The sequence below is a fragment of the Culex pipiens genome, chromosome 1, assembly GCF_016801865.2.
Source record: "Culex pipiens pallens isolate TS chromosome 1, TS_CPP_V2, whole genome shotgun sequence".
Classification (NCBI taxonomy): Eukaryota; Metazoa; Arthropoda; class Insecta; order Diptera; family Culicidae; genus Culex; species Culex pipiens.
The window spans coordinates 40696668-40709772 of record NC_068937.1 but is presented as its reverse complement, the minus strand read 5'-3'; the positions used below and the strand labels follow the sequence as shown (position 1 = coordinate 40709772).

Below are 13105 nucleotides of genomic sequence, written 5' to 3'. Positions count from 1 at the left end.
TGGGATGACAGATAAAGGGTAGATAAAACCCTTTTTGAAGGGTACTTCTGATTTTGAGTGTAGGATGACCGAGAAATTAGACTCAAACGAATTAGCGAATGGTGTCTGTACATGATGTTTCACTTTTAATATAACAATACTTTCGCAATACTTTATTCAAAAACAAACTTTCTTCACTTTGCAAACACCCCCTTCTCGCACACAAAGTAGTACTCGTCCCAGCAGTTCACCACAATCCACTTGAACCCGCCCATTTCCGTGTTGTTGCTCAGCAACACGCACCGGTCGTCCTTCCGGGTTGGATCGTCCGCCGTTGGCATCGGGACCAGTTCGCTCCAGTTGTGCCACACGATGCGCGTGCCCGTCGAGTGCCAGTGAAAGTTGCCCAGCTCTGCCAGATCGCTGCCGCCCACCCAGAACGAGCTGTCCCCGAACTTGTCCGTGGCCTCGAGCACCTTCGTGATGACTTCCTGCTTTTCCGCCGAAGTCACTATCACCAGGTTCCGGTCCAGGTAGTGGCAGTACTCGGTCGCCTTGAACCAGTTGGCCTGGGGAAAGGAAGTTTTTTGAAATAACAGTCTCAGATTGTTTTATCCAATGTTTCGATTATCTGAAGTACTTGGGATAATCGAAATACGAAAAAAACATTTTTAGTATTTTTTGATATGGATGAAACTTTGCATTCATTTTTCATTTCATTTCATTTATTGGAGTGTTTTGACAAAAACATCAGTGCAGTAATTATCCTAAGCTGAGATATGGGGTACCTTTCAACAGTTGACTAATTGGGTCCTAAAATGAAGCTTAGATTGCTGATATTATTGTTTACAGCGATAAAGCTTATTTTTCTGAGTACAATGACCCTTTGTACGACCACAAAGAGTTTAAAATGGATTTTTAAATCAATTTTGAAAAATTAACCTCGCGGTCCTTCTTGACAGAAAAGCTCCTACTTGACAGCTCCAAGGGGACCATAGTTGATCCATCGAAAAAATGTTGTCTTTTCAATTTTTTTTTTGTGCATGAAAATGAAAAAAAATGATCAGAAAAGGTTTTTAATCGTGTTTTTTGCCGTTGTACATAAAAATTGGCATAGGGCTTTAGTACCCAATTCAAACGGTGTTAGAGTTTACTGGTACACGGGAGAAAAATTGAGCAGGGGAAGGAAAAAAGTTACAAAATATCCTTCGAAATTGCTAATAGATATGGGAAAACTTTGCATTCCCTTGCATAACTAGGCTTAGTGATTTTTCACGCTCGGAAATGGCAAATTTTACGGGGACCTCAATTTTAACACACCAAATTTCATGCAAATTTCGCGGAACTTGAAAAATGTTAAAATAATTCGGAAATCCTTTGTTTAAACTATGCTAAACTTATGCTTCATTATATATTATTCTTCAATAAACTAAAAAAATCTTCATTAAATTTGAACGCGACACAATAAAAAAATCTCCTAATTTTCAAAAGAAAAAACCTTCTGGTTTATGGATGGGCTCTATATATATTTTGAAACAAAATATAGGGCACGCGTATTCTCATTTACTAAACTGCTCTTTTAACCCTCTACAACCTAACCCCGCCTTTAGACGGGCTTCGATCCAAAAAAATCGCCAAAAATCAATTTTTCAACCAATTTTTGATCTATAAAAAAGCATTGGAAAGAACAACTCTTTAAATTTTAGAAAATTTTAGGGTTGGAAGTTTGACTTGTTTTATGTGATTTTTCCAACGTTTTTAAAAATGTAATTTTTTTAGGGTCAACTTTGGCTGTGTTTTCAACTAACATTTCTTATATTTTAAGTAAAAAGAAGTATGCAGTAATTTTTGTACTGTCCCAGACTATGCCTCTACCCCTTTTTTTACAATTTAATAATGATTGTGCCATTCTATAGCAGAAAATGTGAAAAACAAGCAAAAAAAAATGAAAAAGTGACTGTAAAAACGTGAAAAAATTAGAAAGGCAAAATGTAATTAAATTAGGTGGTAGAATAGGCCAAATACTACCAAAAACAAAGATAAACTAAGCAAGATAAATGCAAACTAAAATACCTACTAAAAATAAAACAAGAGAATCAAAGTTTTTCGTAGAACAAAAGTAGCTCAAAAAGACCTCCTAAATACGAGAAAAATCAAAATTTTCGAAAAAAAATTGGGCAGTAGAGGGTTAATATTCGACTAATAAAGCTAAAATGATTTCGCTAATTTGCTTCTGTTATATCATTTTACATTTTATTGAATTTCATATCAGAGCAAGATTTAACAATCTTGTCTAGTCAAAATGAGTAAAATTAATTAAATTTTCTGCGACATTTAGCCCATTAAACATATTTTTAAACGTTTTAGCTCACTTTTCAAAAACAAAATTTAAAAACAATTTTGTCAATCAATCAATCAAAAATATATTTTTTTAACAAAATCGAAATTTTTATTCTAAATGAGAAAAGAAAACAAAAAAGTATTTTTTAACTTCACAAGAATCATCCACCCAAACAGGCCAAAAAAAGTTTGATATGTTTTTAAAGGGTCTAGCTCATTTCCCCGAATGACATTTCCCCGAATGCCATTTCCCCGAAAATCATTTCCCCTAATTGGTCACATCCCCGATTACCACTTCCCCTAATCAGCCACATCCCCGAATGCCATTTCCCCTAATCCGCCATTTCCCCGAATGCCATTTACCCGAAGTGGCACTTACGACAATTGCCGTCTATTTAAATTTAAAATTACCCGAATTTGCATATCCTCTAATCATCGTTTTCGCTAAAGCCTTTTTCCATGACTAACAGTTATTTTCTTGCTCAATTTTACCGAACAAACAGCTTTTTCGGGTATGCTGTTGATTAAATGTTGTAAATTGGGTAGTAAAGCCCTTTGTCAATTTTTATGAACAACGGTAAGAAACACGATTAAAAACCATTTTTAATAATTTTTTTATGCAAAAAAAAAGTTATTGACAAGACAACATTTTTTCGATGGATCAACTATGGCCCCCCTGGATCGAGCTGTCAAGTAGGAGCTTTTCTGCCAAGAAGGGCCGTGAAGTTAATTTTTAGAAATTGAATTAAAAATCCATTTTAAATCCTTTGCGTACGTTCAAAGGGTCATTGTACTTAGTAAAGCTTATTTTTCTTGTGAACAATAATATCACAAATTTAAGCTTAATTTTAGGACCCAATTACTAGATTTTTTGTTGTTCAATTAACATTTGTATTCAACCGCATGATTAGATGTTGTTTTTGAGAAATTTTCGAGGAATTTTTTTTTCGAATTTTGTTCAAGAACGCAAAAATCGAACAAATAGGTACATAAGGCTGGTACAAATTTTAATTGAAGTTTTTGTTGATTATACTTTTCGCCAAATCCCAAACCAGCAATGTGAATAAAATGATCAGTGTGAACGGGGTTCTACTGATACGGGGTACTACGAAAATCGCACGGTATGTTTTTGAATCATAAAATATAACAAAACTTCTATTGCATTATTATTATCATGTCTATAAGAAAAAGGTATTTGTTTTGAGAATATATAAAAAAAAAGTCTGTAACAATATTCATTGTATTTGAATGAATAGTACCAAACCTTCCAACACCCCTTCCCCCCTAAAATGCTACGTCTGTTCTGAGTGAAGCCAAAAAGAAAGTTGATCATTCAAGGCCAATACGAACCTTTCAAGAAATATTATGCGTAGTTTGATGTGATAAAAATTGCCATCATTTTTTTTTTCTTATATGTAAAATGCTATTTCCCCGAACGCGGTCAAGCCGAAATGCCTGGGCGCGCTCCTGGGCACCGGGCATTTCGGCTTGACCGCGTTCGGGGAAATGGCGTTCAGGGAAATTACTATTCAGGGATATGACTAATCGGGTAAGTAACATTCGGGATTGTGGCCCATTCGGGAAAATGGCATACGGGGATGTGGACGATTAGAGGAAATGGGAAATTCGGGTAAATGGAATTCGGGGAAATGACTATTAGGGGAAGTGTCTTTTCGGGGAAGTGGCATTCGGGGAAATGTCCCTTCGGTAATATGGGTTTCGGGGAAATGTCATAGATTCGTTTTTAAATTGTTATTCCAAACATAAAAAATACTCTTCATTTTATGTTGAATAAAACAAAGTTTGAATCTTTTAATTTCTTTCAAAACTATACCTTTCAAATAAAATAGCAGTAAAATTTATATTACAGCGAATGAAAATATCACTAAATTTAGTTAGTTTAAAAAAAAACTCAGAAATCTGAACATTTCTTCAAATGGTTCATATCAACTTGCTATACATATTCAAGCTTTTTATTTTTTTATTAATCTAATAAAATTTAATTGAATAGTCTTTTTGGATGAAATATTTATTAGGCTGTTATTTAAAAGAAATGATTTGAGAAAATTGATAAATTTCACGAATTTCTCGCCGTCTACGAAATCGTCATAAATCATTAACCCTATGTTGTTGATGTTGTTGATTTTATTAGGGTCATGCGCTCCCGTAAACTAACCCTATACATTAGGGTGGGTACGTTTTTCAAAAAGTTCTCGGATCAAGTTTTAGTATGGTTCCCCTTGTAGGGCATGCCCATAGGGACTTTCATGCCAAATATCAGCTCATTTGGTTGTAAACTGGCTGCGCGCATCAGGGTTAAAGTTTACATGGGAATTACTATGGAAAATTGGAACTTTTTGTTCAAACGCTCCTACAGGTCTAGGAAAATCACGCGCCAACTTCTGGTATGGTCAGGCCTAAGGAGAATGGTCTGGAGAACACTTTTCCCGAAGAGAGCATATGGATTCGTTGTCCCTAGACCTGGCGCATCGGCAAACAATCCGATGTCTCCGGAATCTACGGTTTTCCCTGAAAAAGCATAAAATTTTCCTTAGCATGCTATGAAAGCTTGATGCACACCGCGACGCCATATGTCAGACAGCTACCACGTGGGTGAGAAACGGCTGGAATATTCTATTGCAAACCTTCTTTTAACTAGAAAATGATCATTTCGAGCGATCCTGATATTATTTAGTCGAATTCAGAATCTTTGCATAGCAAATTTTCCCGGGTTTTGAATTTCCCGGGAAACGGGAAAAATATTTTTAGAATCCCGGGAATTCCCGGGATCCCGGGAAATTTTTGCAGCAGTCAAAAAATCTATTTTTTCATTATATTTGTTACGTTTTTCTTGCTTAAATCATACAATTAGCTCAAAACTGTTAATGGTGATAAGCTACACTTCAATCTGAACAAGGACAGCAGTCTTTAGATAGTTTAAAACACATTAAAAAAATGTGTTCTTTGATGTGCTTTGGAGTTTAATTGAACCAGAATTTTGAATATATTTCTTTTATTTTTTAGTTATATAATATAACTACAAAAGCTTATACAATTTCAATTAAAGTGTCTAAAACAACAAGAAATAAAATTATACCAGACAATGTAACACTTTGGATAAGTTTGGAATTTTATGTTTTATATTTAAAAACATATTTTAAAAATTATCTTTAAGTCACTACCAACCAACTACCAACTGGGGATAATCGGGACTGCAGTCCGAATAGGTACAGGAGATTTTAGAGCAATAAATTCGGTGTACGAATTGTTTTGATCTGTTCCTGTTGTAATCGAAATCAATCAAAACATTCAGAACATTATTCAAAAACAAATTAGCTTAAACAGCTGTCTAAATTCGTTACTTTTGTCCTAATTTGCTCCAGATGCCGGTTTATGATGAATAGCTAAATAATTTTTAAAATATTATGCTTTTTTTCAAGTTTAAAGTCATAAATATACATGAATATAATAATAAGTCTTTTTTAAAATAAATAAAATTTAGTAGAAAATATCTAAGGTGCAAAGCATTTTGCGGATCTGTAAACAAAAATTTGAACAATTTTCCCTGTCAAATTAATGCTGTTATATGCCGAATACAAATTTTAATGCTTTAAAATGCTTATCGATTACTAATTTCCACATCCAAATCTGAATTCCTAGACCAAAATTTGATATGTTTTCAATTTCGGGAATTCCCGGGACAAAATATGAAAAATCCCGGTATTCGGGAATTCTCGGTTTTGGAAAAATCCCGGGATTTTTGTCCCGGGAATTCCCGGGATGGACGCACTACCCACGTGGTAGCTGCCTGACGTATGGCGTCGCGGTGTGCATCAAGCTTTCATAGCATGCTAAGGAAAATTTTATGCTTTTTCAGGGAAAACCGTTGATTTCGGAGACATCGGATTGTTTGCCGATGCGCCAGGTCTAGGGACAATGAATCCATATGCTCTCTTCGGGAAAAGTGTTCTCCAGACCATTCTCCTTAGGCCTGACCATACCAGAAGTTGGCGCGTGATTTTCCTAGACCTGTAGGAGCGTTTGAACAAAAAGTTCCAATTTCCCATAGTAATTCCCATGTAAACTTTAACCCTGATGCGCGCAGCCAGTTTACAACCAAATGAGCTGATATTTGGCATGAAAGTCCCTATGGGCATGCCCTACAAGGGGAACCATACTAAAACTTGATCCGAGAACTTTTTGAAAAACGTACCCACCCTACTATACATATTAGTAATTAAACCAGGGCCCTGCAGGGTATTCACTCGCTTAATTCTACAGTAGTTCATAAGCTTATTTTTATTCCTTTTAGAGTTTGATAAAAATTTTTTTAGAAAAATCGTTACATTTTCACACAAACATAAAATTTCACGGGATTTTGCGGAAATTTCGCGGATTTCACGCTGTCCGCGAAATCGTGAAATTTTACTAACCCTACTAATGAGTATCTACAAAATTGCAGTCAGTTGGAAGCCACTATCCTAGTGGAATTTGAAAAGTGTCATAGAAAGGTAGAAGAGCAATTATCTACGAAATCGTTTTTTTTTTCAACTACATTTTTAGATGTAAAATCGAATTTGCAATTCGCACAAGTTCTTTGGTATAAATATAGAATTTTTATATAATTTAAATACTTTTTAAGGTTAACTTTTGTCAATTAAAGTTTCAAGTTGAGAAAATTACTTTTGAATGTCTAAGACAAGTCAACTACAAAAGTGTCTCATAGATGACTACGCTACCCTACCTATTTTTTTTTTAGAAAAGTCCTAATCATAACCTATAACTTTGCCAAAGACACCAAATTGATCAGAAAATTCTCAAGATACAGAATTTCATACATTTATATATTAGGCACCGTAAAACGAGGTGACTTTGATAGCCGGGGTGACTTTGATAGGTTTGCGGTTTTTCCGCAAAATGAAGAGTACAATTAAAATACGTAAGGAATGGTTTAGAAACATACTGACCGTGGTAGAGAAGTGTTCAAAGTACCTCAAGAACTTTTCATAAAATATTGACAAGTTGAAAAAGTTAGTTAACTATAGTTAAGAAAATGTTGATGAAAGTCATTATTTTAATCTTCTCAAAGTGTCATGATTTTCTCAATGAACATGATTTTTAATCGGAAAACGGAATGCATTTTCGGATTCTTTGGACAATTTACCACTAGGGGAAGGTTAAATAAGTTTGTAAATTATTAATAATATGTGTTTTTGAAACACAACTAAAAAAAATCTCAAAATTTATAGGCAATTTCAGTTGAACAAATTTCATGTAAAATGTGAAAACTTGTGAATCGTGCTTTGAATTCAGTATAAAATGCAATATAAATCGATAATTTTACAAACAAAATAGTTTCAACAAATTTCAGGCAAAATTCCGACTTTTTAACAATTTTACCTAAAATTTATATGTATTTTGCTAAAAAGCTTATAAACTTAGTTAAATAAATATAAACATTGATTTTTTTTTCTTAAAAACTATATCAGCTACTTTAGTGATGGTACATTTAGCGGACAAATAAAGTTTGAACATCTTAAATATGATTTTAACAAGAAAAACTATGACTATCAAAGTCACTCCAGAATTAAAACTAAGAATTTTTAACGTAATTTTTTTTCTAAACATGACTGAAAAAACTTTTTTTTCCGAAATAGTGCATGGACTTTGTGTGGTATACCGGCTCCGTGGCTTAATGGTTACGGCTTCTGCCTCACAAGCAAAAGGTTTAGGGATCAAATCCCGGTCGGTACCTTTGAAATTTGGAATCAGGAATTTGAACTTTGAATATGAACAAAAACGAAAATGAATCAGGTGGGATTCCTTTGGATTGGTGGTCTGGGACGCTAGGTAGCCGGCCATCAGAAGGTTTACACTCTAGTTGTGAAATGATCCGTAGTGTTGAAACATGTTATTCTTCTCTCATATTAAATACGCGCTGATCCGTGATTTGCCTTGAGGGAATTGGAAGTCTAAATATAGATCGAGTTTCCTTCAGATGCTTGCTTCTATGTTTAGGCGGGGCCGAACAATGCCCAGCGACCTCGGAATTGGACCGCAAGGAGCTCTGTCATTCTGAAATGGGTCGTTGGAAGCAGCGTGAGGGCTATCACCACCTAATACCCGGGACTGAGATAAGTTGTATCAGCATTTCGGCATATACAAAAAGTCTGATACAAGCTATACTTTCTCATAATATCGCTAGCGGTTAGCGGGTATTGGATTGGACCACACACACATAGTGTGTGGACTTTGTGTGGTCTACCCCAGTACATGTTTTAAAAATAATAATCTTGAGAAAAACCTTACCTGTTGGAAAATATTCTAAAAACAAATTGAAATCCTATCAAAGTCTCCTCGGTTTACGGTATATACCATGGAGCCTTCATACAGAGCTGAATATCCTTACAGCACTCTAGCAGAAATGTTCTACCGTTCTAGCAGGATTCTAGCAGAACCAGCTATGCTAAAATATTTCGTGACTGGGAAGCTTTTCGACTTATTTTCGTCACATTTGCCACAGTTTGCCGCTATTCAAACAACATTTTAGAATAATTTAGATATAACATCAATAGAGAGTTGTTTGCTCATTTCCATTTGAGCTAATTATTACTTTGAAAAAGTCAACAACACTTCATGAAAGCTGTAATTAATGATCAATGTTCAATGATAAGCCGATAATAGAAATGGGCCGAAAAGGGTATATAACCCCTTGAAAAAATATAATGATAGAAGGTTGTAAAACAGGATTTAAACTATATTACAAATTATTAAAGCAAATAATAAAAACAAGTGAAGTTTAGTTTTTCGTAAAACAAAAGTAAAAAACGGAAAAAATGAAAAATTGAGCGGTAATTTTGCCTAATTTTATGTCAAACGTTAAAAAGGCAAGGACCATATTTGATATTAACCTTTGATTGAGTAAAGTACCAGAAACCAACTAACCTTAAAATTCGGCACCACCATCGGCGTGTCCGGGTCGCACTCCCGCGTGAGGGCCTCCTTGTCCACGGTGACGATGGCGGAAACGACGACGGTGGCCAAAATTGAAACGATTGCAAAGTTGATATGACAGCAACCGCCGACCATGATGGACCAACTGGTGCAGACAAACTGAACTCCGCAGTCGACGCGCTAATTGGCGCTGACATTGGACGTTCAGAAAACTGCATCGAACACGCGGATGATGCACCGATAATTTCGTGGTTCGGAACAGTTTCGATACCATCATGGCAATTATTACTACCCGTTACATGTGATTTGATGTAACACAATATTTTTTATCGCCCAGTTTATGGCTCAATGAGTGTGGCTTTGACATTGTTTTTTTTTTGTTTCGCCCAGATAAATTTTTCCATTTATTTTCGGTTACAAGGAAAAATGCTCTGCTCTGCTCTGAGTTTGTGTGTGCGTATCAGAGCGAATTAAGAACAGTCCAAATCTTGGAGCTAATTGGTTCCAAGGTTTCGTGTGGCTTCTGTTAAGGCGAGAAAATGGTAATCAGCTGGGGAGAAGGCTCCAGCTGAGCTGTTCACCGAGCAAATGTAACCCGACAGCCGGCTCGGCACAATTTTGCCGCCAATTTATTTAGGTACCTCTTGCCACCTGGCCACCACGTGGTAGCCCAAACGGCACGATGGCCAGTCAGTTGTGGGTAAAATTCTAATTAATTCATCTAATTATCGGACACACATCTTTGGCTCGAGCATGGAGAGGGTTTATACCTATTTTTTCTCAAAAAGACTAAGCTAAAAATGTAATTAAATTAAATTACTTGTACGTAAAAAAAACAAGATAATCTTTTAATTTTTACCCAAACCTCCCCTATACAGAACAAACCGCCCGCACTCTGTGAGTTTAGCTGATTTCATCCAAAAACTGGGATTATTAGCGTACGTCACGCAACGTGAGGAACGAAAATGTTTGCGATTTCGTCGTTCGATCTCACGCGTGACCATGCTAGCAGTTTTTCTAGCTGTATTTTTTTTATAACTCACCTCCACTCTATCTGGCGTGTGTTCAAAATCTGAGCAAATAAGCGAATTTTGTATAGTTGTGCCAAATTTCAGCACGTGAACCAGTGCGCCAACTGGTGTAGGTACTTTCTTCACGGTCGTTTGGGGGTTTTACAGTTTGGTTCACGCACGCACGTACGCGTATTGTTGATCCTGGTTTTGGAGGACTTTTTTTTAGGGTATTTTGAGATTTTGAGGCTTACAGATGAGCAGTTCTCTAGGATTTCGGTCATTCGATTTTTTTTGTATTTTTTAATCCGGCTGAAACTTTTTTAGTGCCTTCGGTATGCCCAAAGAAGCCATTTTGCATCATTAGTTTGTCCATATAATTTTCCATACAAATTTGGCAGCTGTCCATACAAAAATGATGTACGAAAATTCAAAAATCTGTATCTTTTGAAGGAATTTTTTGATCGATTTGGTGTCTTCCGCAAAGTTGTAGGTATGGATACGGACTACACTGGAAAAAAATGGTACACGGTAAACAAAATTTGGTGATTTTTTTATTTAACTTTTTATCACTAAAACTTGATTTGCAAAAAACACTATTTTTATTTTTTTTTATTTTTTGATATGTTTTAGAGGACATAAAAAGCCAACTTTTCAGAAATTTCCAGGTTGTGCAAAAAATCATTGACCGAGTTATGAATTTTTTAATCAATACTGATTTTTTCAAAAAATCGAAATTTTGGTCGCAAAAATTTTTCAACTTCATTTTTCGATGTAAAATTGAATTTGCAATCAAAAAGTACTGTAGTGAAATTTTGATAAAGTGCACCGTTTTCAAGTTATAGCCATTTTTATGTAACTTTTTTGAAAATAGTCGCAGTTTTTCATTTTTTAAAATTAGTGCACATGTTTGCCCACTTTTGAAAAAAATATTTTTGAAAAGCTGAGAAAATTCTCTATATATTGCTTCCTCGGACTTTGTTGATACGACCTTTAGTTGCTTAGATATTGCAATGCAAAGGTTTAAAAACAGGAAAATTGATGTTTTCTAAGTCTCACACAAACAGCCCACCATTTTTCAATGTCGATATCTCAGCAACTAATGGTCCGATTTTCAATGTTATAATATGAAACATTTGTGAAATTTTCCGATCTTTTCGAAAACAATATTTTCAAAATTTTCAAATCAAGACTAACATTTCAAAAAGGCCAAACATTCAATATTTCGCCCTTTTAAAATGTTAGTCTTGATTTGAAAATTTTGAAAATATTGTTTTCGAAAAGATCGGAAAATTTCACAAATGTTTCATATTTTAACATTGAAAATCGGACTATTAGTTGCTGAGATATCGACATTGAAAAATGGTGGGCTGTTTGTGTGAGACTTAAAAAACATCAATTTTCCTGTTTTTAAACCTTTGTATTGCAATATCTCAGCAACTAAAGGTCGTATCAACAAAGTCCGAGGAAGCAATATTTAGAGAATTTTCTCAGCTTTTCAAAAATATTTTTTTCAAATGTGGGCAAACATGTGCACTAATTTAAAAAAATGAAAAACTGCGACTATTTTGAAAAAAGTTACATAAAAATGGCTTTAACTTGAAAACGGTGCACTTTATCAAAATTTCACTAAAGTACTTTTTGATTGCAAATTCAATTTTACATCGAAAAATGAAGTTGAAAAATTTTTGCGACCAAAATTTCGATTTTTTGAAAAAGTTAGTATTGATTTAAAAATTCATAACTTGGTCAATGATTTTTTGCACAACCTGGAAATTTCTGAAAAGTTGGCTTTTTATGTCCTCTAAAACATATCAAAAAATAAAAAAAATTAAAAATAGTGTTTTTTTGCAAATCAAGTTTTAGTGATAAAAAGTTAAATAAAAAAATCACCAAATTTTTTTTACCGTGTACCATTTTTTTCCAGTGTGGTCCGTATCCATACCTACAACTTTGCCGAAGACACCAAATCGATCAAAAAATTCCTTCAAAAGATACAGATTTTTGAATTTTCATACATCATTTTTGTATGGACAGCTGCCAAATTTGTATGGAAAATTATATGGACAAATTAATGAAGCAAAATGGCTTCTTTGGGCAAACCGAAGGCACCAAAAAAGTTTCAGCCGGATTAAAAAATACAAAAATTAAAATTGAAGAAAAAAGACCGATTTCGTAGAGAATTGCTCAGATGAGAAGTTTCTAGTTTTAGATAATAAATTTTCATCAACTATTTCGCTTAAAATAAGCAGTTAGTTACCATAGGGACCATCCATAAACCACGCGGACAGCTTAGGGGGGGGGGATGGTGATTGTCCACGACCCATACAAAAAAGTTTTTTTTGTATGGACAATTGGCCACGAGGGGGGGGGGTGGGGGGGTGGAAACAGATTCCCAAAAAAGTGTCCACGTGGTTTATGGATGGTCCCATACTGCCGAAATTTTTATTTCGAATTTATTATTTTCACATGTTGATTAACTTTTGTTCTATGTAAAACTTTACTTCTCATTCTTTTTTATTATTATTTTGTTACTGGCAGTTTCAGACGTTCCCTACAGGAGTAGTCTATCAATATATTTGCCTATTTGCTGTTTTCGTGAGTTTTCAGTCATTTTTTTAGAATTTGTTTCAAAAGTTATTCACATTTGTATACAAACATAGAATATTTTTGAAATATAAAAAAGGGAATATTATTTGCAAACGAGGCCTCAGATGACACAATTATTTTCAAAAAAAGGTAAAACATAAAAAAACTAAAAAGGCAAAAGTAATGATAGGAGGTATTCGAAATGTTAAAAATGTAATAAATAAAAAAAATGT

General features: G+C 34.6%; 1 protein-coding gene across 1 annotated transcript; it reads right to left on the bottom strand.

Moving 5' to 3' along the window:
- Positions 1 to 146: 146 nt before the first annotated feature.
- On the bottom strand, positions 147 to 9472 carry LOC120422059 (perlucin-like). Its single transcript, XM_039585433.2, has 2 exons — positions 9265 to 9472; positions 147 to 548 (listed from the first exon to the last, which is right to left on the bottom strand). Exons 1-2 carry the CDS (start codon positions 9406 to 9408, stop codon positions 174 to 176), a joined length of 519 nt encoding a protein of 172 aa, XP_039441367.1. The 5' UTR covers positions 9409 to 9472; the 3' UTR covers positions 147 to 173.
- Between the last annotated feature and the right edge of the window lie 3633 nt (positions 9473 to 13105).

Bases quoted from the DNA above. Each gene is read 5' to 3' on its own strand.
- LOC120422059 (XM_039585433.2), bottom strand. From the start codon at position 9,408: ATGGTCGGCGGTTGCTGTCATATCAACTTTGCAATCGTTTCAATTTTG. The intron at 549-9,264 runs GTTAGTTGGTTT...TCCTTTCCCCAG, and splicing joins TGGTGGTGCCGAATTTTAAG to GCCAACTGGTTCAAGGCGAC.